Here is a 25,499-nt window from a genome sequence, read left to right as displayed (position 1 = left end):
TCTGATGCATTCTCTCTTCTTTGGGAGGTCTGTAACCCCCGTGAAAGGGGGGTGGGGAGAGAACTATCCAAAGTACATGTCAACCAACGTTTAATCTAGTGGATCATGTAAACACCATTTTTTTTTTCAAAGTGTTAACCCTCAAAGTAGTGTTGAAACACACAGTCCCACATTGCTTGCCAGAACTGCTTATTTTATACAGCACAAATGAAGAAAGTAAGACACAGTTATGACACGTTCTTGTCTTTTAGTAACTTTTGTTTGAAGACGCACAATCGTTAGTTGACATAGAAACACTTTGGACTCACAGACGGGAAAGAGTGCTACCTGAAAGTTACCCAGGCAGAAAGCTCAAGGTGTAAGCCCAGCCTGGGCATGGAGACCTCTGTTAAGCAGTGAGCAGGCTCCCCAAAGCAAACTGAGAAATCTACCTCCATTGTCAGGTTTCTTAATGGCAACAGGATGCTGATACGTCCCCATCAGCAGGCGATTAGCATCAAAATCTCAAATGTCCACAGGAGTCCTCTTCCATCCCTCCTCACCCCACCCCTCTGCCTGGCTTTATATTTTCACTAGAGAGCATCTCGCCTCATTGGGGTAACGTGGTATCTGGAGAACCAGCGTGGGCCTGGGCAAGTCATTTCGTGTCTCCAGGCGTACTTTATCTCGTCCAAATAAGGTGGTGCTCTACTGCCCTTCGGCTAGAACGGTCTGTGAGTGTGTGGATTTATGAACTCAGGACACTGCTTTGGAAAACCCAGTTCCAAGAAATGAGGCTCTTACATAAGACCACGACTCACTGCTTCTAGAACCAGAAAGTTAGTCAGATGAGTAAATGCTTCCCTTTCCTTGAGCCTTAGTTTCCCTACCTGAATAGCTAAGGGAGAAAAGAGTCCTAATATGTTTTTATTTTAAGAACTCTATAGATATTCAAATACCGTGCTTGAACCACAGTCGTATATAGCTCTCAAGCGCTGGTACATGTTAGTGTTAGGGACACCTTCCACTGATACTCTCTTTAGAGCAGCCTTTCCATCACCAGGACTCGATCACCTGAAAGGTGTCAGACACTCACTGTCTGGAGTACTTTGATATCGCTGATTTCCCGATTTAATTTGTTCATAATCTACCTCCATCCCTCACCTTTCATTCTTTATTGTTCTTCATAGTACTCATTTCCTCTAGCTCAATACATAGTTTGCTAACTTAAATGTGTTCATTTCCTGCCTCCTTCACCTAAATTTAAGTTTCACAAAGACAAAGATATGTGTCATGTGTCACTTTATTCCCTGGGCTTAAAACAGCACCACACACTTGGTCAGGGCTCAATAACGGTCTCTTGAATGAACACATGAAATGTTATCTCAGGTTTTACAGTCCCCAGTGAGAGTCGAGATTATCTTTACTTTATACTTGAAATTGAGTCTGGGAGAAATCAAGTCATTTATTCAAGATTCCTCAGCAAGTAAGGGACAGAGGCCGAATTCAAGCCCAGGGCTTCTAATCCATCGGTCTTCGATGACACCCGTTTGCTTCTCCTGCCCATCTGCAGTTTTTCTGCATATGACCCTCACCAGTTCTGCGTGTCTCCGTCGGGACCTGTTGTTCTACGGAGCAGAATCTAAGATTGAGTACTACATTTGCAGGAAAGATGACCTCCGTGTTTCTGACCCACCTCTCTGCAAGGTCGGGAAGCTTAGTATGAACAGAGCGGGCCACCATAACCAAGTGGATACCCCCAAATATCAGACATTTTCTAAGGTGTGTATAGATAAATATTTGCAGAAACCTTTTTCAGTTTTTTTTTTCCCTCCCAGAAAATCTTTTATGAGCCCTTTAAAACCTATTTCCTCTCGTCCTTTTTTTTTTTTTTTTTTGGCAAGCCAGTGAAGCATGGCTCACGCCAAGGTTATACAAACTTCTCCACTAAATGAGTGGAAATGGTTGACTCAGTTCTGTGATTTGCTTTTGTGTGATCTGTTTCTGGTAAGCAGAGATTTAAAAAAAAAAAAAAAAATTCTAGTCTGTTGTGTGCGTATTTATATAACAGTCTCCTGTTGTTTTATGAAAAGTATAAAAGGCCAGAGAAGAGACTGGTAGGCTATGTAGAATAAAACCTGTGCAACGTCAACTGCTCCTCAGCAGCTGCGGGACAGAGTTGGACCTAGAAAGATTTCAGACAGTCTCTCTGGTGCCTCTGGATGCTGCTATAATTCAGGATGGGGGAATGAGATATTCCGCAGAAGAAAAATTGTAAATCTTTGCAATATATATTCAGCATCAAAATTGTTTATTTATTTTAGCATCGATTTTTTTTTTAATTCACCTTCTTTGAATTTAAGAAAAATATCTCTGTTTTGGGCAGAATATTCTGACCATATTCATTCTGGTATGTGTATGTGTGTTTTAACAAGTTTGGAAACTAGTCAAAGACACTAAGAAAATGAGAGTCATCCTTCCTTCAATAACAATAGGAACATTTTATGTTTTGCTCAGTAAACTTCTGTATAAGTGTGCGTGGTTTTTGTTTGCTTGCTTCTGGAGGGAATGGCCTCAAGCTACTCAAGTTTCTTGGGTCCTTTTGTCTTTTGAAATATTGTTTCTGGCATCTCTCTTGCTATGAGTTGTCAGTGGTTGTTTTTGGATGCTCCCAGGGCCTTGACTCTTAACAGTGGGACTCTCTTGCACCTTCTTGACTCCTCTCCTGCCCCTGCATCTTGATCTTAATGTGCTATTTCTACTTCACTATGAGCTGATTAACAAGTAACCAAGTTTATAAACATTAAGTTAATTAATAGAGGGATTGTGAACAAATTTTAATAAAATGCTTTGTAGTATTTATTGTTAAGCAGTAACAAAATTGACTCTAATGAGGTACTTGAAAATCAATCACATTTATACACTCACTTTTTTTGTAATCCTCACCCAAGGATATTTTCTCAAATATCTTCAGATAGAGTGGGAGGTGGTGGAGGGGGACGGGGGGAGAGAAACATTGATGTGAGAGGGACACATCGACCGGTTGCCTCCCGCACGACCCCAACCAGGGCTGGAGACCAACTACAACCAAGGTACATGCCCTTGGCTGGAATCGAACCTGTGACTCTTTGGTCCACGGGCCAATGCTCTAACCTCTGAGCCAAACCAGCCAGGGCCAGTGCTGAACTCTTATTTATTTCTTTGTTCCTAGCAATTGTTTGGATAATCAAGATCACGTTCTCTCACTTTTCATCTTCTCTATACTTGTAAAAATTAAACTTTTTGTACCAGTTTTTTTCTTTTCAAATCAAAGACTACCTTTGGTATACATTAATTTACTTAGAATAGTTTATACTTAAATTTTTATTAATAATTTGTATGGAATGGCATACTATGTTTTAAAATTATATTATACCATGTAATCTTATTTATTTGAATAATATGGAGAAAAATCCAGTCTGAATTAGCAAAATGAAAAATATAGAGTCAGTTGAAGGCTCAGTAGGTATTTTACTCCTGTTGGATCTCTGAGATAAGCAGTGCTAAAACCTTGATGTTTATACTGCCACCTTTTTTTTCCTTATCAGTATTATTACATTAAGTAATATGTGGTAGTCAAGAGAGCATGGCCAGGGTTTGGAACTTGTGTAAATGAATGAGATAAGAATGATTGCCCAGCCAGCATAGCTCAGTGAATTGAGCATCATCCCATGGACTGAGAGGTCCTAGTTCAATTCCTGGTCAGGGCACATGCAGGAGGAAGCCATGTGATGTTCTCTCTCACATCGATGTTTCTATCTCTCTCTTCCTTCCTCTTTCTCTCTCTAAAAAAAATCAATAAAGAAAACATATTTAAAAAATTTTTAACAAGATAAAAATGATTTATAATTACTCTCTAGATAGATAAATAGATACATGGATATATAATTTATATGTAGATATACAAATCTGTATATAGATGCAGAGTCTATTATATATATAGAATTTACATTCTCGACTCATAAAATGCTCCACTGAATTCTATTTCTTTAGATGATTGAAGTACTCCCCTTTTTTCATAGCTAGTAATCATAATTCACCCTATAGCTATATCATCCCAAATTATTAAAATATAAAGTTTTATGTTACTGACAGTCTTTGCCCCCTTCCCCTCCCCATCCACCTTTTCTACTCTTCATTAATCAAACCCTTGTTTATGAGTCAGACTTACTGTGCTGTGGGGCTGGGGAAGTGTGGAACACATTGTTCTCTGTCAAGCCCATGGTATCAGGGTCATATTTCTAAATATTTCAACGCGCCCCATCCACATATTTCTTCCGCATCAGTTCTCAAAAGAAAGGACTAGAAAACCTTCTAGAGCATATTGTATTTTTTATTTCCAGTTGAAGAAATATAATTAGGAACCCAGTCAAAGGATCTTGCAGCTTTGCCCAGAAAACAAAATTGAAATGCCAGCGATGGCCCTTTAGTAGTGACATAGATTGCTTTCCAATTCAAATCCTCCCCCATGCGCTCCCTCCCAGGGTGTCTCCTGTCCACAGGATTGAAGTTGGTGGTAGTGTGGACCCCTTCTAGCCTTAAAAGTCGGTGATCCCCTAATTCCTCATCCCTGCGCTCCAACCTCAGAGTAGTTCGCGAGACACATTAAAGACATACTCCCCAAGAAAACAACCTGGCTGGTGAGTTTTCACTAGATGTTCTCAGGGCAATGCCAGAGTTCTTCTGCTGTGCTTTCTCTGAAGGCCACTCAGCACATCTTTTTAGGTTAATTCCAATTAAGATGATATGCTTGGAAAATACATATTTTCTGGCTCAGAACAGTTACTATTCTCTTTCAGCAGAGCAAAGACGTACATTATTCGTTAAGCAGGCACCCTAACCTAAGTGGTTTGTTCAAGCATCCTCTGACTTCTCCAGAGGGCAGCCAGTCCAGATCCTCCCATCTTGGTTTCTATATTACCTCCTTATTTATTTATTGAGAGAAACATCTGTTTGTTGTTTCACTTATTTATGTATTCATTGCTTGATTCTTGTATGTGCCCTCACCAGAGATCGAACCCACAACCTTGATATATTGGGACGATGCTTTAACTAACTAAGCTACCCAGCCAGAGCCTCTACACCCCCTGTGTACATACTTCCACAAGAGGAATGCAAAAAGAACATGGGATTTCATGCCATGATTTCTTACAGCTATAATACAAATATAGAAGCTGTGCCTTATTAAAGATTCTTGTTCAGAATGTTGCAAATTACTTTACAAACATGTCTGGTTCGTCCTCCTTTCGGTCATCTCTGGCCTTACACAGAAGCCCAGCAAAGTGAAGTGGTTGGTGCCTGTGAAATGAGTGGTGGGCAGATGGCAACCTCGACATGTTGGTGTAAAACAAAGCCTGTCTTTCTAGACAATAGAAACAGCCGATTGGAAAGTTTGAAACTTCCTGGGCCTGTTGGGGGAAATGAAACAATTCATTGCTAATAGAATTTTCCTGAGCATTATTTTGCTGCTTCATTGCACTACATTGACAGTGTTCTTGCTGCCAGACCCGTGCCAGCGCCCTGCTGAACTGGGAAATCGAGTACCATTCTGATGGGCTGTGGACATTATGAAACTTTAACATTGTTCTCTTCAGTATTGGAAAGTATAAACTGTCCTTTTACACCCGGTGAATTAGATCCTGCCAGTTCTCCCTCAGAATTAGGAAATCAGTGGTCAGTTATCCATTTTGTATCTCAGATTAGTTGGTCATGATGTTGCCTTATTTAAACACCTGTGTTTCTCTCCTCAGAAACTACCCATAGTCTTACTGTGATCGGCACGTGTGACCGCACCAGATGTCCCGCATCGTGTCTCTGTCACACCCTGGGCAGTGTTCTTTGCCATGCACAGAACCCACACCGATCTCTTGGGTTCTGGATTTCAAACCACTCTTGACCTTTGGGGTCTAAGTTTATTTATTCTTGGCAAAAGAAAAATGTGTTGTTAAAGAGGATAGGATTAGAGAGGCTTATAATAAAGACTTGTTACCTTCTTAGACTTCAGATATGTCTTACAGAAAACAATACTTATGGGTTAAGTGTGAATGAATCAGAAACCTACAGATCACATTTTCCTTAAAATGCAGACGGATTGAAAAATTAGCAGAAAAGAGGTCTGACAAAAGATGTGCTTTGAATTTCACCGAACCCAGAGTATTTGAAATGCATTTTAAGAAGCTTGACAAACCCAAACCGTGACTAGATTTCCCCTTTACTGATCTCTTTTATTCCCTCAATATCTCAATTAAGAAGTCAGCGGTTAAATATGGGAGACAAAAGTGTTACGGTTTTTTAAAAAGGGCTTTTTGTCGTGCTGTTATATAGCCAGAATGGGAAGTTAGAACTTGCCTTTGAAGAGTGTCTCTGCTCCTGTGATTTTACATCCCTGTTTCCTTTGATAATTGTTTTCTCAGGTTTGCACCTTCTGCTCCATCTCCTCACCACATCAGTCCCCGGAGAGTGCCAGCTCCTTCAATAATGCAGAGAACACAGCCTCCCCATCCCCAGCAGCCCTCGGGATCTCACCTGAAGTCTTATCAGCCAGAAACAAACTCTTCTTTTCAACCAAATGGAATCCATGTCCATGGTAAGCAAGGAGCAGTCGGTCTGTTGAGTTTTGAACAGTGATGTTGTGCTATTGCTTTTACTCAAGTGTCTTAGCTACCAGTGGTAGGTTTCAAATATTCTGTTATGCACCAGGCTTTGGCTTATGACTTCCCTCTAAAATTTTACATGTAATCAGCCTGAAATCTTATAGTATTTTCCTGGCTTTGGCCCTAAGAGGGTATGATTTACAGCACCCCAAAGTAGTCAGCTCAAGGTGATGAACCATTTATTGACCCAGCGCTTTGACATGTCATGGATAGGCCATAACAACATCTTGTTTTCTAAACAATAAACAGTTGTGCACAAGGGAGCAACAGGAGTCCTTTTGCCCATGCACAGATCCCATATTCCCATATGCCTAGATCCTCTCAATCCTGTAGGGCCCAGATGAAATGACACCTCCTCTCTGAAGCCTTCCCTGATCTTCCAGCTGGACTTAATCTCTCCTGGTTCTAAACCCTGATTACATCTCCTGTATCTCTGATAGTACTTACGCTTGCTCTCTCTCCCTTGTGATTTACTTCTCTGTGAGTAAAAGTTGTCCTCACTATTAATGTGGAAACTTCTTTCTGAAGTCAGGATTTTCTGGCCCATTGTCTTTCCTCTTAGAGAACTTAGCACAGTTCTTCACATGTTTTAAACACACATAGATACTGGATAGGTTCATGAAGGAAGAAGAGGAGGGAAGGAGAAATCATGATGGTTTTCAAAGTGTGCAGGTTTTATATTTAAGTCAGAACATACATGGATAACTAACTTTGGCTTAATTTCTTTTCTTTATTTAAACCCATTTTGCTGCCTCAGACAGATATCTTAAGTGAACATCTATAGAAAGTTGAATTGCCAAATATGTAGACTCAAAGTATACAAAGCTTTTTATTTCTTCGGGTCATTCAGATCTTCTCATGTACACAGAAGAGATACTGTCCATTTAGACTGAATGTTTTAACTTCTCCTAAAAATTCTGATTCTCCTCCATCTGCCTCTTGCCGATTCCTGAATTTGCGTCATATGAGTTATTACTTGAAATTAATGGGTGGTGTCCCTAAGAAAACCTAAATCAATGTTTAAATTGAGTGCAATTAAGTGTGAGTGATTTCCCAAGATGGCAGAATCCGGCAGCACTACAGAGCACCAGTGTAAGGGCCTGGACAGCTGAGGAGCAGGCAATGTGGAGGCAGAGGCAGGCTATAGGAAGGGAATGACCTTGAAAAGCCCAGGGTCACTGTCTCTGGCTCAACATTGCATCCATATCTTCTCCCCTCTCCCCAAGTACAGTCACACACATCCACTATTCACCAACAAAGCTTGGGCTCCCACCATTCTTTGGGCCTCTGGTAATTTTTACCTTCATCTGTTGGTAAATTTCTTGAGAGCCTACTATGTGCAAAGCAATATGTCTATAAGAAAGACAAATAGAGCACTCTCCCTTCTGAGAGGGGCCCCAGATGAGGAGCTTGTCTAATATGGGAGCTCCAGGGCCTCCGAGCTGTGAAGCCAACCTCACCTGCAGGCAGGAGGTGGACAGTGTGAGTGTGGGCTTTGTGGAATACAGGATAGGTCCTTTTCCCTTCACTTTAACATCACTGAAATCTGAACGGATCTCGGTCAGTGGTGTACTATAATAGGCAATGATTTTTCTTTCTTATGCTGTGCAGACTAACAGAGCCTTTCACAGCCAATGGTGTCATGGTTCCAGCGAAATGCAATGTAACACACTCTGATTACAATTGTGAAACACTTGTTAGAACTTCAAAATGTAACCTATGTGTAGAAAGAAAATAGAAGGAAGTTTTCCAAAATAGTAACAGTTCTTTCATCACAATGGTAGGATAATAGGTGATTTTTTTTTTTCTTCTTCTTCTTCTTTTTTTTTTTTCTTTCTAAAGAAATTTTAAAAGGGATTTGGGTATTAGACCAATTTGAATGCAAATACCAGTCTACTCAACTGTGTGACTCTGGACAAATTATTGAGCCTCAGTTCACATTCATTAGATGAAGAGAGTCTTATCTATCTTCTCTTATCATTTGTTATGAGGATTCAACAAGAAAAGCACCTGGTACAGGGTAGGAGTTTAATTAATTTAATTTAATGTTCTTCCTTTTAATCTCTTCTTTTCTTTACTAGACTCTTTGAAGATAGGGATAATGTTTGTAGCCCTGGGGCAAGCATAGGACTTGGTGCAAAGTAGGCATTTAGTAAATATTTCCTGAATAAGTGATGGACTCAAGGGAAGAGCAAAACAAGGGACACCGAGAATGGGACCCACCTTATTATTTTGCCCTGCAGCCTGGCAAAAGGCTCTTCTCCTACGTTTTCTCTTTTTTAGTTGTCAACTTGAAATGTTTTTAACTTGAATTTTTTCATTGTTAAAAATTCCCATGGCCAATGAGAAACTGCTCACAGAAGCCCTAAAAATAAATACATATGACAAGCCTTTCCAGAAGAGATCAGAATATAGTTATGCAAATTGGGAAATCATGACTTCCTCCCAGAAAATGGGTAAGTTTGCCAAGGGAATTTGCCCGCATTAGCTACTGGGCCACTGCTGGGAATTAAGGGGTAGGGATCCTGATGCAGCCTTACGTCCCCCTTCAAGTATTTTTCTAAAAATGTTTTTTTGGAACTTTCTGGGCACAAGCATTTCTCAACAACTCCTTGGGATAAAGACCAAGTTGATTAAATATTTTTCAAGTGGATGAATCAGAGCTAGGAATGAGAGGAGCAGAGAGACTCCTAAATGAGCTACATTTATTGGCCATGCCTTTCAGCTATGGTTACATTAGTGCGCTACATAGCATTATATAGCATCTTAGTAACAAGGAACTTCATCCCCTAATAAAACAAGTTTTTAAAGCTCCAAGCAGTGTCAGGGTTGCTAACATGATAGCGATGGTGAGTGTTTATTCTCTGTTTTAAGAAGTTCATGGCTTTAATGAGCATCATCACCCCCATCCTATCTGTACTCGCTGCAGTAGGCAGAGGTCAGAGAAAAATGTCATCACTGTATTTTTAGAGATGGGAACTGATACATAGACGAAGATAAAATGTCTAGGCATTCTGCCTCGGCAAAACACAACAGGCATCTTTAACAAGAGGTCCACATTTCCAAGCCACATTCTTAATCTACATGCTTCTAAATCAAAGAAACAAAACGCATAGGTACTTATATCTTTCCATGGGGAAATATACCTGTTTGTAGATGCTGTTGCATTACATAGGCCCATGAAAGGTTAGAACTCAAATGGGCTTTGTTCTCACAGATAAAGAGGAAAATGAGGTCCACTGAGTTTTCTTCACGCCAGACTATTTGATACAGAGCTTAAATGTTGTGTGTTCAGTGTGTATTTTTACTGAGAGATGTTTTGTAAAAAGCATACTTTGAAAAGATTAACAGCACCACTTTTTCAAGTTTCCTCACCTAGTGAATGACCCAGGACCAGAGCAGTTTTGTTGGCTGTGCATCCACTTTATCCATTCATATTGCTTTTGTTAGCAAGGTGGGTACGGTGTCATTTCTTTTCATGTGTGAACGTTGATAGCATCCATGGGTCTCTGTTTGGGTGGTATCTCCAAGGCAACTTCTTGGTACATTTTAGTCTTTTATTTTAGATATAAACATAAGAGCAACTCTTTCCAATCACGTAAGCTTGTTCTTCGGCCTTTTATTTCTTTTTAGGGCTCTCTCTTCAGAATTTTGCCTGGATTAGTTGCCTGAGAGTTGATATTTGTACATTTTGTCGTGGTGCTAATGGATAATTTCCTGGTAAATGCCCCATTCACGCCAGGCTGTGAGAATGCCATGGGAATTTCTAGAACAGCATTTTCACAACCTTCCTGCTTCTGCGCTCGTCAAGGAGAGGCCAAGTTCAATTCAGCAAGTGTGTATGGGTCACCCACTGTGTGCTAGGCAAACATGAATGTCATTTAACCAATGCATTGTGGTATGTGCAATAACAGAAGGTGTCCTATGCACCGGTTTATTCAGAGGAAGGTACCATAGAAGGGTTTCTAGAGGTGACTCTTGAATAGGGTCAAGATAAATAGTTCAACCCTAGCCGGTTTGGCTTAGTGGTTGGAGCATTGGCCCACAGACCAAAGAGTCGTGGGTTCGATTCTGGTCAAGGGCATGTACCTTGGTTTCGGTTCATCCCCAGCCCTGGTCGGGGTCGTGTGGGAGGCAACCAGTCAATGTGTCTCTTTCACATTGATATCTCTCTTTCCCTCCCTTCCACTCTCTCTGAAGATCAATGGAAAAATATCCTCGGGTAAGGATTAAAAAAAAAAAAAAAGATAGTTTATTGGGTAGGCCAAGTGGGAAGAGGCTTTCTAGGCAGGGGGAAGCAAAGTGCCCAGGCAAGAACACATGTGGGTGCCTAGAGAGAAGAGAGAGCCAGGGCAGTCTGTGTGTGGCAGGGAGGACACGTGACGCTGTGGAGCAGAGGGGGCGGAGGCCAGGGAGCCAGCAAGGCCAGCTCATAGCGGGATTTGGGACCATGCTAAGTGTAATGCTTCTGAGTGAAGAAGCCAGCCTGGTATTTTAGGAAAGTCAGTGAGGGCATTGTGTAGGGGACAATAGAATGGGAGAGGTAGGAACATTACATCCTAACTGTTGGGATTTTATTGGACTGCATGTATGCAACACCCAAACAACAGTTCAGCTCACTTAGATGCAGCTGGTAAGTAGGGGAACGATGTCTTAATAACGTGGAATTGTGTTTGTTCACACAGCCTTTCGTAGGCAAGACAGACTGGAATAGTGAGAGAAGGGGAAAATGCAAAAGGCCTCAGCCTAGCTGCCGCACTGGTGGGAGCCCTTTCGGTCCTCTTTCAATACAATTTGAAGAGCCTGATCCCATGGGGTTCCTCCTCAGAGGGCTGCACACCTGGCCCTGCACAGCCCTCAGCCAGTGGCAGGTCACAATCCTCCCTGTGTGCTGGTGTCTCACCTGTTGTCTCAGTCACCACAAGCCAGCGTTTCCAGTCGACGTGTGTGTGCGTGGTTAAGAACCACTGACAAGCTTCTATCCATGGGGACCTTGCTGCCCAATTTCTCTCTTGATTATTTAGTCACTGCTGCAGTTAGAAGATTTCATAGATTTTGAGTGGTCTGACCCAATGCTGGTTTTCCAAAGAGCCGGTTATTTGTAATACGCATTCGTACAGAGCATAAGGCTGTCGGGGATTTGTTTGCCCGGTTAGAGCAGCATGCCCAGCGTACGGCTTTACTCTTCTCACAGAAGAAGACATCTGACAATAAGCAGTGCAGGGTAGAGGAGCATCCCCACAAAGCCAACAGTGTGCCAGCCACCCCCACCCCCAGCTTTCTGCTTTGCCCTCCCTCACGGTGGCTTCCCTCTTCCTGGTCACAGCAGAGACGCTGACACTCTGCGTGTCTTGTCCCAGTTTCAGGCAGAGAGGAGGGGGAAGAGTGAAGGACAAAGTGTACTCTGAGCTCAGGCCCATGGCTACCCTCACGTGCAAGGGGATCAGGGAGGACAAATATTGGAGTGCATTGCCATGCTTAACCAAATTGGGGTTCTGTTAATAACGTTTACTGGATAGGCACACTGCAGGGTCAGCCAGATGTGCTCTGGGATGGTTTTCCAATCTGTGAAAGGGAACTATCTCACACATCATTCGCACTGATTACCTCTTGGAAATCAGTGGTAGAGCCTAGAGGCTTCTTCTGAGGACTCTGCTCCATGTCATGTCCCTTGACTCCATTCCCTTGGGTGTTTATACTTTCCACTGCTTGCTCTTATTATCACCCCTCTGGACTTGCCAGCTGCCAACACCAAGGTTTCCATCATCCATGGTCCAGTCATTTGGTTTCATTAGGAAAGCACCATGAAGCGGCCCACAGCCGGGGCCGTTTGATCTCAAGGCGGCGGCAGTGGGAAGTGGGAGCCTTCCCTGCCGGTTCTGGCTCCTGTGGTCCGCGAGCGTCTTTCTCATGATTTAAAGCATGCCCTGCCTGCAGGCCCCAGAGAACAGGCCGGTTCGCTCCCAGACAATGGTGGCATTTTCCCACCTCGGTGCGGAGCGGTAAGCCTGTCAGCCAAGTTCAAATTGACTGCATCTGGGAACAAAAGGGTTCCAGCCACCAACAGGCCTCTAAGAACAAAACATGTTGTAAATGGTTTGTCCTCCCAAACAGCCAAACCACCTTTCAGGCTGAAGAAATCCCAGAGCATTGATAATTCAGTGGAAGAAGGCAGCCCGTACAGGTTTAACTTCTTCCTGGGCTGTGGGCTGTTTACTTAAAGGGATTGTGCAATGGTACTTTCCAGAAAGTGTCCTATGGGTCGTAGCCACAGCTGATCTCATTTCTGGGACGTTATATGTTAAATGTGGAAAGGTTCTTTTTTAAAGGCAAATTGTAGAGACAATAAACATACTCTCCCTTCACAGGAAATGTAGTCACATCTGCATATGTGAGGTTGTGAAATAATGAAGGAGTAAAGTCTAGAAATTGTATTGCTTACAACTTAAGCATGTGTCACAACTTCCCCTCGAAACACAGGAAGACAAATGAGATTGATTGTAAATCAGCGGTGTCATAGTGTCCTCCACTGAGAAAGACATACTCATAAGAGGAAGGAGCCGATGAGCGTGCTTCATGTTATTCTGAGGTAATCATCAGCAGTCATAATCAGGCATCATTTTTGGTATCAGCCACGATGTTGTTAATGCTTATATAGTACTAGGGATTGATGACTAAATTAAGAGAAATTCATAATCAGGCATCATTTTTGGTATCAGCCACGATGTTGTTAATGCTTATATAGTACTAGGGATTGATGACTAAATTAAGAGAAATTCTTAATCAGACGTTTACACCTAGTTACTATGAAGTTACTATGAAGTTACCCAGGAGCAGCTTTAAAATAACTAGCACTTGGTAAATTCTGGCTGTGTAACAGCAGAAGTTAAATGTAGGTGTGTGCGGGTTGCCGTCAGCATTTCAACAAGCTGGGCTTTGTGCGAAGAGTATAAGATGGTCATCCTAATCAGGAAAGCTGTTTCAGTGATTGATTATGGGATGACTGAACTGTGATGAATCTACATATGTAGCTAAGCGTTTGCACACACAGAGATGAAACCCATATATCAGCAAGGATATTAAGTTGACTGACTCAACGAACCATAACTAAATTATAAGTTTCCTCAGGGCAGGGACTGGATCCTCCCTTAACATTTTGCACATAGTAAGTGCTTAATAAATGTTTATTGAATATAAATATGAATGATGAGAAAGAAGAGGAGAAAGAGATTTTTGCCCATGGCTTCTTAGACTGCTTGATGGAGCCAACCCTTGGCAAAGTTGTGACTTAGAGTCAAATTTTCAGGCCCCTCTTTTCTGGGTATTTTCTCCTATTTCTATGGTCTTCTCTTTAGATGTCCAGTTCTCACAGACTACCTGAGACTTCTCTCAAGGGGAAGTAGGATGATGCAAGGATTCTGTAGGATCCCCTTCTCTTTGGTATTTGCATTTTAAGAGGATACCCGAAGCACGCCTAGCACTGCACGTCTAGTAGTGAGATTCTGCGCGGTGGCACTTGTGTGGAAGAGGTATTTTGAGGCATTCCCTTATTTCCAGAAGCACTTTTAAGTGTTCAAAGCTTTCACAGCCACTAGCTAACATACCCTCAAGTGGGTCATATTATCTCAGAAAAGGATATTACCAGAAGAGGAAATCATGACTTACCCAAGGTGATAGAAGAAGAGAAACAGTGAGCTATAGACAAAAGTAAACAAAAAGAGTTTGGAGTCAGGTAGATAAGCCTGGAATCCTATGAGCAAGACGTGCAATGTCCTGAACCTGAGTTTCCTGAATCGAATGGGGGCTGATGGTGCTTGTCTTTCTGAGTTGGTGTAAGAATGAGAAAAAGTACATGGCCCACAGTAGATGCTCAGTTCACTGGAGCCTTTATTATTGCTCTTGTTATTGTTCTACTGTGTGCCAGACACTGTCCATTCTGTGTACATCCACTTATGTTGTTTAATCCTTTCCAAAACATTAAGAAAAAAAAAATCAGTAAACCCAAGTTGCATACCTAGTGAGTATCGGAGCTGGTTTTATAAGCATGGTCTGACCCCAAAGCACAAATTCATTCTCCTTCATAATTGTACCTGTAGATACAGTACTGTGGAGGTTTTTAGTTCCTTGGGAATTATTTTTGAGGTTAACTTTGGAACCATTAAGACAGGGTTTCTTACAGGGCTAAACTTTGCTAGCAATACAAGTACTGCGATTCATGATTTCCCACCAACCGCTTGATCTTGTGTCTTGGCACACAGGATGCTGAAAATTTTTGTCTTTTTTTCTTTGTTTCTTTTCTTTGTCGGGCAGTGTGATGCATGCTTACCATGGAATTTCTCATTAATCTGTATAGCAGCACCGTAAAGAAGGCATTATTTACTCCCATTTTACAGATGAGGAACCTGAATCATGACAACATTAATAACATGCCCAAGATTCTTTCATCTGAAATGAAGGAACTGGGAGATATATTCAGGAATGCCTGACCACAGAGTCTGTGTTCTCAACCTGTCACTTTAATGTAGGGAATACCTAGTCTCTAACTGCCCCCGGGGTTTCCCCACGTGGAGTGGGTGTTCATCCTCTTCTGCACTGTTTACTCAAGCACATGCATGTTGGAGGGGGGTGCTGGAAGTCTGATTACTAAATTTTATTTTTGCCTGGTCTTTGTGTCCTTTTTTTTTTTTAATTAATTAATTTTTGTTACAGATGTTTCTCCTTTTTCCCCTACTGATTCCCCCCTCCCCTCCCCTCCCTGCCCTGTCCCCAGCTTTGTTGTCCATGTCCACTGTTCATGCATACATGCATGTAAGTTCTGTGATTTATCTCTCCCCTACCACCCCCTCTTCTGGGGATTGTCAGTCTGTACGCCACTTCCACATCTCTGGGACAACCCCATTCCTCAGACTGTTATGTTCATTATATTCCACAAATAAGTGAGATGATATGATACTTGTCTTTCTCTGTTTGGCTTGTTTTGCTTAGGAGAATAGTTTCCAGGTCCCTCCATGTAGTCTCAAAGGATAAGAGATCTTTCTTTCTTACAGTGGCATAGTACTCCATTGTGTATATGTACCACTGCTTTTTTATCCATTCATCTACTGATGGACACTTGGGCTGTTTCCAGATCTTAGCTATTGTAAATAGTGCTACTACAAACATATATTCTTTCTGATTGGTGTTTCAGGCTTCTTAGGGTACATTCCTAGAAGTGGGATCACTGGGTCAAATGGAAGTTCAATTTTTAATTTTTTGAGGTAACACCATATTGTTTTCTATAGTGGCTGCACCAGTCTGCATTCCCACCAGCAGTGTACTAGAGTCCCCTTTTCTCCACACCCTCGCCAACACTTGTTGTTTGATGATTTGTTGATGGCGGCCATTCTGACAGGTGTGAGGTGATACCTCATTGTTGTTTTAATTTGCATCTCTCTGATGATTAGTGATGTTGAGCATTTCTTCATATGCCTCTTAGCCATTTGTATGTCCTATTTTGAGAGGTGTTTATTTAGTTCCTCTGTCCATTTTTAATTGGGTTCTTTGTCTTCCCTTTGTTGAGTTGTATGAGCACTCTATATATATTGGAAAGTAACCCCTTATCTGATATATCTTTGGCAATTATGCTCTCCCGTACAGTGGGTAGCCTTTCCATTTTGATGATTGTATCTTTCTCTGTGCAGAAAGCTTTTGAGTTTGATGTAGTCCCAGGTGTTCATTTTCTCCTTTGTTTCTGTTGCCTTAGGTGATGTATCAGTGAAAATTGTGCAGCATATGATGTCTGAAATTTTGTTGCCTATATTTTGTTCTAGGATTTTTATGGATTCATGAGTCACATTTAAATCTTTTATCCATTTTGAGTTTATTCTTGTGTAGGGTGTAAGTTGATGGTCTAGTTTCATATTTTTGCATATAGCTGTCCAATTTTCCCAACACCATTTATTAAAGAGGCTGTCCTTACTCTACTGTATGCTTTTGCCACTTTTGTCAAATATTGATTGAACATATTGCCTTGGGTCCATTTCTGGGTTCTCTGTTCTGTTCCACTGGTCTATATGCCTCTTCTTGTGCCAGTACCAGGCTGTTTTGATTACAGTGGCTTTGTAGTATAACCTGAAATCCGGTAATGTGATCCCTCCAAGTTTGTTCTTCTTTTTCAAGATTGCTGTGGCTATTCGAGGTCTTTTTTGGTTCCATATGAACTTTTGAAGTATTTGTTCTAATTCTGTGAAGTATGTCGTTGGTATTTTGATGGGGATTGCATTGTATCTATAGATTGCTTTGTGTAGTATGGACATTTTAATGATGTTAATTCTTCCAACCATGAACAGGGTATGTGCTTCCACTTCTTTATATCTTCCTCTATTTCTTTTTTCAATGACCTGTAGTTTTCTGAGAATAGGTCCTTTATTTCTTTGGTTAAGTTTATTCCTAGGTATCTTAATTTTTTTGCCGCAATGGTAAATGGGATTGTTTTCTTAGTTTCTCTTTCTGTGAGTTCATCATTGGTGTATAAGAATGCCATCGATTTCTTGATGTTAATTTTGTATCCTGCTACTTTTCCAAATTCATTTATTAAGTTTAGTAAATTTTTGATGGAGTCTTTGGAGTTTTCTACGTACAGTATCATGTCATCTGTGAATAATGACAGTTTCACTTCCTCCTTTCCAATTTGGATCCTTTTTATTTTTTCTTCCTGTCTGATTGCTGTGGCTAAGACTTCCAGTACTATGTTAAATAGGAGTGGCGAAAGTGGGCATCCTTGCCTTGTTCCTGTTCTTAAGGGAAATGCTTTTAGTTTTTGACCATTGCGTATGATGTTGGCTCCTTGTCTTTCAAATATGGCCTTTATTATGTCAAGATATGATTGCTCTATTCCCACATTGCTGAGCATTTTTATCAGAAATGGATGCTGGATTTTGTCGAAGGCTATTTCGACATCTATTGATATGATCATGTAGTTTTTATTCTTCATTTTATTTTTGTGGTGTATCACGTTTATTGATTTGCGAATATTGTACCAGCCTTGCATCCCTGGGATGAATCCCACTTGGTCATGGTGAATAATTTTTTTGGAGTATTGCTGAATTCGATTTGCTAGTATTTTGTTCAGGATTTTGGCATCTATGTTCATCAGGGGTATTGGCCTGTAGTTTTCTTTCTTTGTAGTGTCTTTTTCTGGTTTTGGAATTAGAATTATACTGGCTTCATAAAACAGGTTTGGAAGTCTTCTTCTTCTTGAATTTTTTGAAATAGTTTGAGGAGAATGGGTGTTAGTTCTTTGAATGTTCGGTAAAACTCCCCCGTGAACCCATCTGGGCCTGGGCTTTTGTTTGCTTGGAGAGTCTTGATTACATCTTCAATTTCTTTTGTTGTTATTGGTCTGTTCAAGTTTTCTCTCTCTTCCTGGTCCAGTTTTGGGAGACTATATGTTTCTAGAAATTTGTCCATTTCGCTTAGCTTGTCAAATTTGTTGCCGTATAATTGTTCATAGTAGTTGTTTACGATCTTTTGTATTTCTATGGTGTCAGTTGTTACTTCTCCTCTTTCTTTTCTGATTTTGTGTATTTGGGTTCTCTTTATTTCTCGTGAGTCTAGCTAAGGGTCCATCAATCTTGTTTATCTTTTCGAAAAACCAGCTCTTTGTTTCATTGATCCTTTGAATTGTTTTTTTGGACTCTATGTCATTTATTTCTGCTCTGATCTTTACTATTTCCTTCCTTATACTTGCTCTGGGGTTTTCTTTTTGTTTGCTCTCTAGTTCTTTAAGTTGTGAGGTTAGATAGTCTATTAGAGATTTTCCTTGTTTTTTGAGGTAGGCCTGGAGTGCTATGAACTTCCATCTCAGAACTGCCTTCTCTGTATCCCATAGATTTTGGGTTGTTGTGTGTTCATTTTCATTGGTTTCCAGGAAGTTTTTAATTTCTTCCTTGATCTCCTCGGTAACCCATTCATTGTTTAATAACATGCTATTTAGCTTCCATGTGTTCAAATATCTTTGCTTGTTCTTGTTGCAATTGATTTCTAGTTTCATGTCATTGTGATCTGAGAAGATGCTTGATATGATTTCAATCTTCTTGAACTTGTAGAGATTTAGTTTGTGTCCTATCATGTGGTCTATCTTTGAGAATGTCCCATGTGTACTTGAGAAGAATGCAAAGTCTGTGCTTTTGGGGTATAATTCTCTGTAGATATCTATTAAATCCATTTGGCCTAGTGCTTCATTTATAGTCTCTGTTTCCTTGCGAATTTTTTGTCTAGAGGATCTATCCAGTGATGTCAGCGGGGTGTTGAAGTCCCCCTGCTGTGATTGTATTGCTATTGATTTCTCCTTTGAAGTCCTCCAGAAGATTTTTAATATATTTTGGTGCTCCTATATTGGGTGCATATATGTTTATCAAGGTTATATCTTCCTGTTGGATAAATCCTTTCAATATTATGTAGTGGCCTTTTTTGTCTCTAGTTATGGCCTTCATTTTGAAATCTATTTTATCAGATATGAGTACTGCTACCCCAGCTTTTTTTCCTTTCTGTTTGCTTGGAACATTTTTTTCCATCTCTTCACTTTCAACCTATGTGAGTCTTTTGTTGTGAGGTGGGTTTCTTGTAAACAACATATATGTGAGTCATGCTTTCTTATCCAATCAGCTACTCTGTGTCTTTTTATCAGAGCATTCAAACCATTCACATTTAAGGTGATAATTGATATGTACTTATTTATTGCCGTTTTTATTTAGTGTGGTTATATTTTTCTTCCTATTTCTTCCACTAATTACAGCAGTCCTTTTAACATATCTTGCAGTGCTGGTTTGGTGTTAATATATTCCCTTACCCCCTTTTTTTTTTTTGTATCTGGAAAGCCCTTTATTTGACCTCCTATTTTGAATGATAGCCTTACTGGGTAGAGTAGTCTTGGATTCAGATTCTTGTTTTTCATGACCTTGATTACTTCATGCCACTCCCTTCTGGTCTGTAGTGTTTTTGTTGAGAAGTCAGCTGAGAGCCTTATGGGGTTTCCTTTGTAGATAACCTGTTGCTTGTCTCTTGCTGCCTTTAGGATTCTCTCTTTGTCTTTAATTTTTGGCATTTTAATTACTGTGTGTCTTGGTGTGGGCCTGTTTGGGTTCTTTTTACTTGGGGCTCTTTGTGCTTCTTGAACTTGAATGCCTTCTTTCTTCACCAGGTTAGGAAAGTTTTCTGTCACTATTTCTTCAAATATATTCTCTAACCTTTGCTCATTTTCTTCCTCTTTGGGGACTCCTATGATGTGAATGTTATTACGTTTCCAGTTGTTCCACAGTTCTCTTAAGCTGTCTTCCTGTTTTTTAATTGTTTTTTTCTTTCGGTTTTCTGATTGGTTGATTTTTTCTAACCTGTCTTCTAATTCACTGATCCGGTCCTCAGCTTCCTCTACTCTGCTGGTTAGTCCTTCCAATGTGTTCTTAATTTCTGCTATGTCATTCTTCATTTCTACTTGGTTGGTTTTCAATGTTGCTATATTTTTACTCATGGTGCTGATGTCCTTACTCATGCTGTTGAGCTTCCTCAAGATCATAGCTCTGAACTCTACCTGTGATAATTGGCTTTGCTGCATTTCATTGATCTCATCTTTGATAGAGTTCTCTTGTTGTCATTTGGGATATGTTTCTTTGTTTCACCATTTAGGCTATCTCAGTGGGTTTTGAGGCCTGCCAAATTTTCCCTCTGGGTGTTGATGTTCTGCTGTTTGTGGCTCCCTCTGATGGGTTTGGATGAGCCTGGGTGGGCCCACGTTAAACACTACTGTTAAGTCTTATTTTCCTGGGTAGATTTGCAAGCCCAGGATAAATACAGTTATCCTCTAGCTTTTTATGGTGGCCTGTAGTCTCAGTTACTCAGTGCCTTGGAATATAGCCCTGGTGTTCTGCATGAGAGGGTTTCCAGAGGGTGGGATAGATGCTGGTTATTAATGAGCCTCAATTTGCATTTCTTTGCCTCACCTGGGAAAGGCTGAATCTCCGAGGAGGTGGAGGCTGCTGCTTTTCCCCAGCAGGGAGGCAGCTCTGGGAAGGAGCACACTAGCCACTGTCCTTTGTGGCTGCAACTCAGCAAAAACTTTGAGTACCCTACAAATCCCGGGTGTCCCCGCAGAGTTCCAGCCCCATCTGCACTCCCTGTGCCATAGCCCCCAGGTGAGTGGCTGTGGCCACTTTAGCGCTCTGTCCTGGCTCTCTGCGCTGTGGAGCGGGCTTGGTCTTTATTCCCCAAGGGCACTGCTCACAGCTAAGACTGCTGTTGTCCCTGGGCTCCCAGCCCTCCACCCTCTTGCGCTTCCATAGATCCTACCAATGTCCCTGGTTATATGGTCCTGTCCTGCTGCTTTTCCGTTGCTTTTTTCCGATGATTTGTCTTTATTTTAGTTGTAATTCATGTTTGGTCCTGGGAGATTGTCTGCGTAGCTTCTGTTCACTCTGCCTCCATTTTCACATCCTCTATGCCTATCTTGTGCACAGCTGGGTTGCATAGGCCTTCCTGGTGCCCCAGCACCCTGCAGGTCCCGTGGGTAACTGGATCACATAGTCCCTTTGGGGACCCGGCTCTATGCCTATGTTATGGGCTGCTGGGTCACACAGGTTTCTCTGGTGCTTCAGCACCCCGCAGGTCCCAAGGGTAATTGGATGGCACAGTCCCTGCTGGGTCGCACAGGCCTCTCTGGTGCTTCAGCACCCCACAGGCCCCATGGGTAACTAGATAGCTCACACCCTGCTGGGTTGCACAGGCCTCTCTGGTATTTCAGCACCCCACAGGTCCCATGGGTAACTGGATCGCACAGTTCCTGCTGGGTTGCGCAGGACTCTCTGGTGCCCCCTCACCATGCAGGTCCCATGGGTGGGCAGCTGGATCGCACCAGTCCCTCTAGGGCTCTGGCTTCCCACTGCTCTTGTGGGCTACTGGACTACACAGGCCTCTATGGAGCCCCAGGTCCTGCCGCTGGCGGCTGGGGAGTGCTGCTGCCTCCTGGGGCTCAACTCCTGCTCAGCTTTTGTTGTAGTTTTAGGGGGTGGGTCTCAGCTGCTGGTCTGTGCTTCTGTTGCCTGGGATGGATGTCTGCTCCCCAGCCTCTGTTGCTGGGGGTATATCTCTACTCTGATTAGGCTGCTACTATGGGGATGGTGCTGGGCTCTCAGCTGTCTGAGGCTTCTACTACCAGCACCTTGGGAGCTCCACTACTGTGCACAGGTCTGTGTTGACACAGTGTCCACTGGTCAGATGGTACTAGGTGCGCTGGTGAGCTCAGGTTGCTGGGCCCTAGCTGATCCCACTGCCTCCTTCCAGGGAAGACCCAGTATCTTCCCAAATGGTGGGACCTCCCTGCAGCGCAGGGAGAAGCGCCCTGAAGAGCTGCTTACCGCGGTAGCCGGCTGCTCCCGTCCACAGCCCAGGAACCTTCTGCTCCGCATCTCTACACTGCTAGGGTTTGGTCGTCCACCTTCGTGTCCACTCTGACTTACATTTTTTTAACTTAATAAGATACATTCTTTTGCTTTATAGGTCAATGTATATAGATCAACTCCTTTAAAAAACTTGTATAGTACTTACAGGAATGTAATCATTTCCATATTGATAGACATTTACATTTTTATTTTTTGCTTTTACTAACAATGCTATGTTAAGTGTCCATATATATGTATGTATGTGTATATATACATATATATGTATATATATGTGTGTGTGTAGATATATATATATATGTATTTACAGAAATATGCTTACACATCTATATGTCTTTGCATACTTTCTCCAGGTAATATTTCTGAAAAAGATACTGCTCAATTGATAGGTGTACACATTTTATAGTTGGATAGGCAGGCACTGGCATTCTTTCCTTCCCAAAGGCAGTGCCAGTTCAGACTCTCACCAACAACACATTCGACTTCCCATTTCACTACACTAGACACTGTCGATCATTTTAATGCCTGCCAATTTATATAGCAAAGTTGTTTTGATTTTTCCTTTGGTTAATAATGTGATGGAGCATATATATATATGCGCTCCATCACATTATTAACCAAAGGAAAAATCAAAACACACACACACACACACACACACACACACACACATATTTTTTAATTTTGTTTTCTTTATTGATTTTAGAGAGAGAGGAAGGGAGAGGGAGAGAAACATCGATGACAGAGAACAATGATTGGCCTCCTCCTGCATGCCCCCACTGGGGATTGGGCCCACAACCTGGGCATGTACCCTGCCCAGGAATCAAACTGGCGACCTCTTGGTACATGAGTCGACGCTCAGCCACTGAGCCACACCAACCAGGCTCTTTTTATATTTTTATTGAGCATTAAAGGTAGTGTGGTTATTATAGAGATTAAGTAACAGGAACTACTGCTTGGGTATTTACATTTTTTATTTAGTAGTTTGCCTGTCCCTTCACCTTGCCAGTCAAGTTGGGTTATGTTCAACATGTATATGTTTTCTTAACTGGAAGTCAGAAAAAACTATTGAAAAGAAGGAAAATATCCAGAAAATTTGTATTTCATTGACTGTTGTGACTTTTCTGTCAGTTTACTTAAAAACACCTACAGCAATGTGTTTAAGGAACATTATTACAGAGTTTGGGTTTTCTGATTCTTTTGGAAAAGTAATGACATTTCTTCTAGAAGCTGATGTTCTCTCTTATATGTGAAACTCATGAAGTTCATCCTCGAGTGAATGGAGCTGTTAAAACCAAGTTAAATATTTCCTTATAATTTTATTTGAGGGACTGTTCAGTTGGACTCTTCAAGGATGAACATATTAATCACAGTCTCTTTAGTTGTAATTTTTCTTATAAACACGATAAGCAATTGATGGGTTAGAAGAAAAGATGTGGATAGCTGTGGGTGGAGTTTCCTTAAGGTGAAGGGAAAAGTGCCCCACACATCAGGAACATCTGGGTTACTGGTAACAAGGCCATTGTGTTAACAAAACAGAACAACATGGAACACTAGACCTGGCTTGATCTGTGCCCTTTCAGATAATCTGGGCTCAGACTGTGTTACTGAACAATCCCAGTTTTCTTAGACTTTCTAGTTGGTTTACTTACAGTTGTGACTGCTCTTTCTGACATGGAGTTTACCTGTTCTCACCAGATTGTTCTGACTACACTTTCCATTTCATTCTTTTTCAAGATGTTGAGATCTAGACCTTATAAGATATGAGTCTATTGAAGTAAAAACATTCAGGCATTTTTCCAGATCATTTAAGTGCAACAACCAGCCCCTCCCCACCCTTATTTCTACACCAAACCCAATCTCATATCACGTCTCAAAGTAAAACCTTTACTTCAGGTCCTTAAATTTCCTCATCATTATAGCAGAATGATTCATGGGATCTGAATTAGCCAAGTAGTTACCCAAGGTCTTTTGCATCATACATCTAGGTGGATGCAGCATTTATATCAATACCATTGATAATATCTACATTTATATTAAAATATATATTTCATAAATTACTCTTAGGGACATTTTTATCAGTTCTTGGTAACTGTAAGAAAAAGCTTCAGCCCTGGCCAGTTTGGCTCAGCGGTTAGAGCGTCGGCCTTCGGTCCAGAGAAAAAGCTTCATGCCCTGGCCGGTTTTGCTCAGTGGTTAGAGTGTCAGCCCTCAGACCAGAGAGGCCCCGGGTTTGGTTCCCACTAAGGGAATGTACTTCGGTTGCGGTTTGTCCCCAGCCCTGGTTGGGGTCATGTGGGTGGCAACCACTAGATGTGTCTCTCTCACATCGATGTTTCTCTCTCTCTCTCTTTCTCCTTTTCTCCCTCCCACTCTATATCTCAAGATAAAATGCAAAAATGTCCTCGGGTAAGGATAAAAAAAAAAGCTTCATAGTAAAATATTTGTTGGCTAAATACCTGAATCCTCATTAAAACTCTGTGAAGAAAGTAGGAAATATATTTGCGCCCTTATTTAGAGATGATACTCAGAGTAGTTGATTAAGTTCCCTGACCTTGAAATGGTTTCCTAAAAGCACACAAGGTGTTCTGTGGATGAGATGAGTTGTTTAATTTTCCTGCCCACTCTTTTTCCTCTTTAGGTTCAGTGGCCTCTCTGGCATCCACTAGAAAAGGATGACTTGGAGCAACAAAACCCTCCAGGTCAACTGGACAGGCCCAGTCATGTTTTCATCATCTTTGATTCTTCCTCCATTAAAAAAAAAAAAAATCAGTTTTAGAAAGGGAAGTCTGAAACTCTGCAACTACAGGGTATAAGGTTCATAGATCAGAATCTTTGAGCTGAGTGTAGCCCTCTCACCATCATTATTTTCACCAAAGCCTCTCGCTGTGGAGATCATTCACTCGTTCACTTATTCGTTCTCACATGTTCAGCTCCTGTTATGTGCCAGGTTCTGCTTTGGATACTAACTATACCAGTGGAGAAAATAGGCAAAACCCCCTGCCTGTGTAGAGCTTATATCTAAGGGGTGATTCTTGGCAAGCAAAGCCTTTCAACTCAACAGTGAGAGAATATTCCTCTTGGTCCACATGTAGGCAGGGAATCATTTGATCTGTTTATTCCCTGTAGCACCTTAGCACATTTTGTGATGCATAATGCAAACTTAAAAATCAAGAGCTTGATGTGCAGTGGAATGAGATTAAGCAAGAAAGGAAGGGCCCCTAGTCTAGACACACCACCGGAACAGGACCCCCAGGTGGCAGCGGGAGGACGTCTGTCTAGCTGGAGGGGTGGAGTAGAGACAGAAGTCATACATTGGGTTGTCCAGGTTAGTGGTCTGTGTCCACAGGTCTAACAAGATAAAAAGGCCAGCTTCCTGGAAGCCAAATGGATGGGGAGATGA

General features: G+C 41.5%; 1 protein-coding gene across 2 annotated transcripts in view; it reads left to right on the top strand.

Annotated features, from left to right (window-relative positions):
• GLIS3 (GLIS family zinc finger 3) overlaps positions 1-25,499 on the top strand; it is a 469,129-nt gene that overhangs the window by 427,052 nt on the left and 16,578 nt on the right. For both annotated transcript variants that reach the window (XM_036261134.1, XM_036261133.1), the window contains one exon: positions 6,432-6,604. In XM_036261134.1, the coding sequence (XP_036117027.1) occupies positions 6,432-6,604 (173 nt within the window). The remainder of the gene's footprint in view (positions 1-6,431; positions 6,605-25,499) is intronic.

This window comes from Molossus molossus, unplaced genomic scaffold, assembly GCF_014108415.1.
Source record: "Molossus molossus isolate mMolMol1 unplaced genomic scaffold, mMolMol1.p scaffold_m16_p_14, whole genome shotgun sequence".
NCBI classification, from domain to species: Eukaryota; Metazoa; Chordata; class Mammalia; order Chiroptera; family Molossidae; genus Molossus; species Molossus molossus.
Note: the sequence above shows the minus strand (reverse complement) of the source record. Positions and strands in the feature narration are given on the sequence as shown.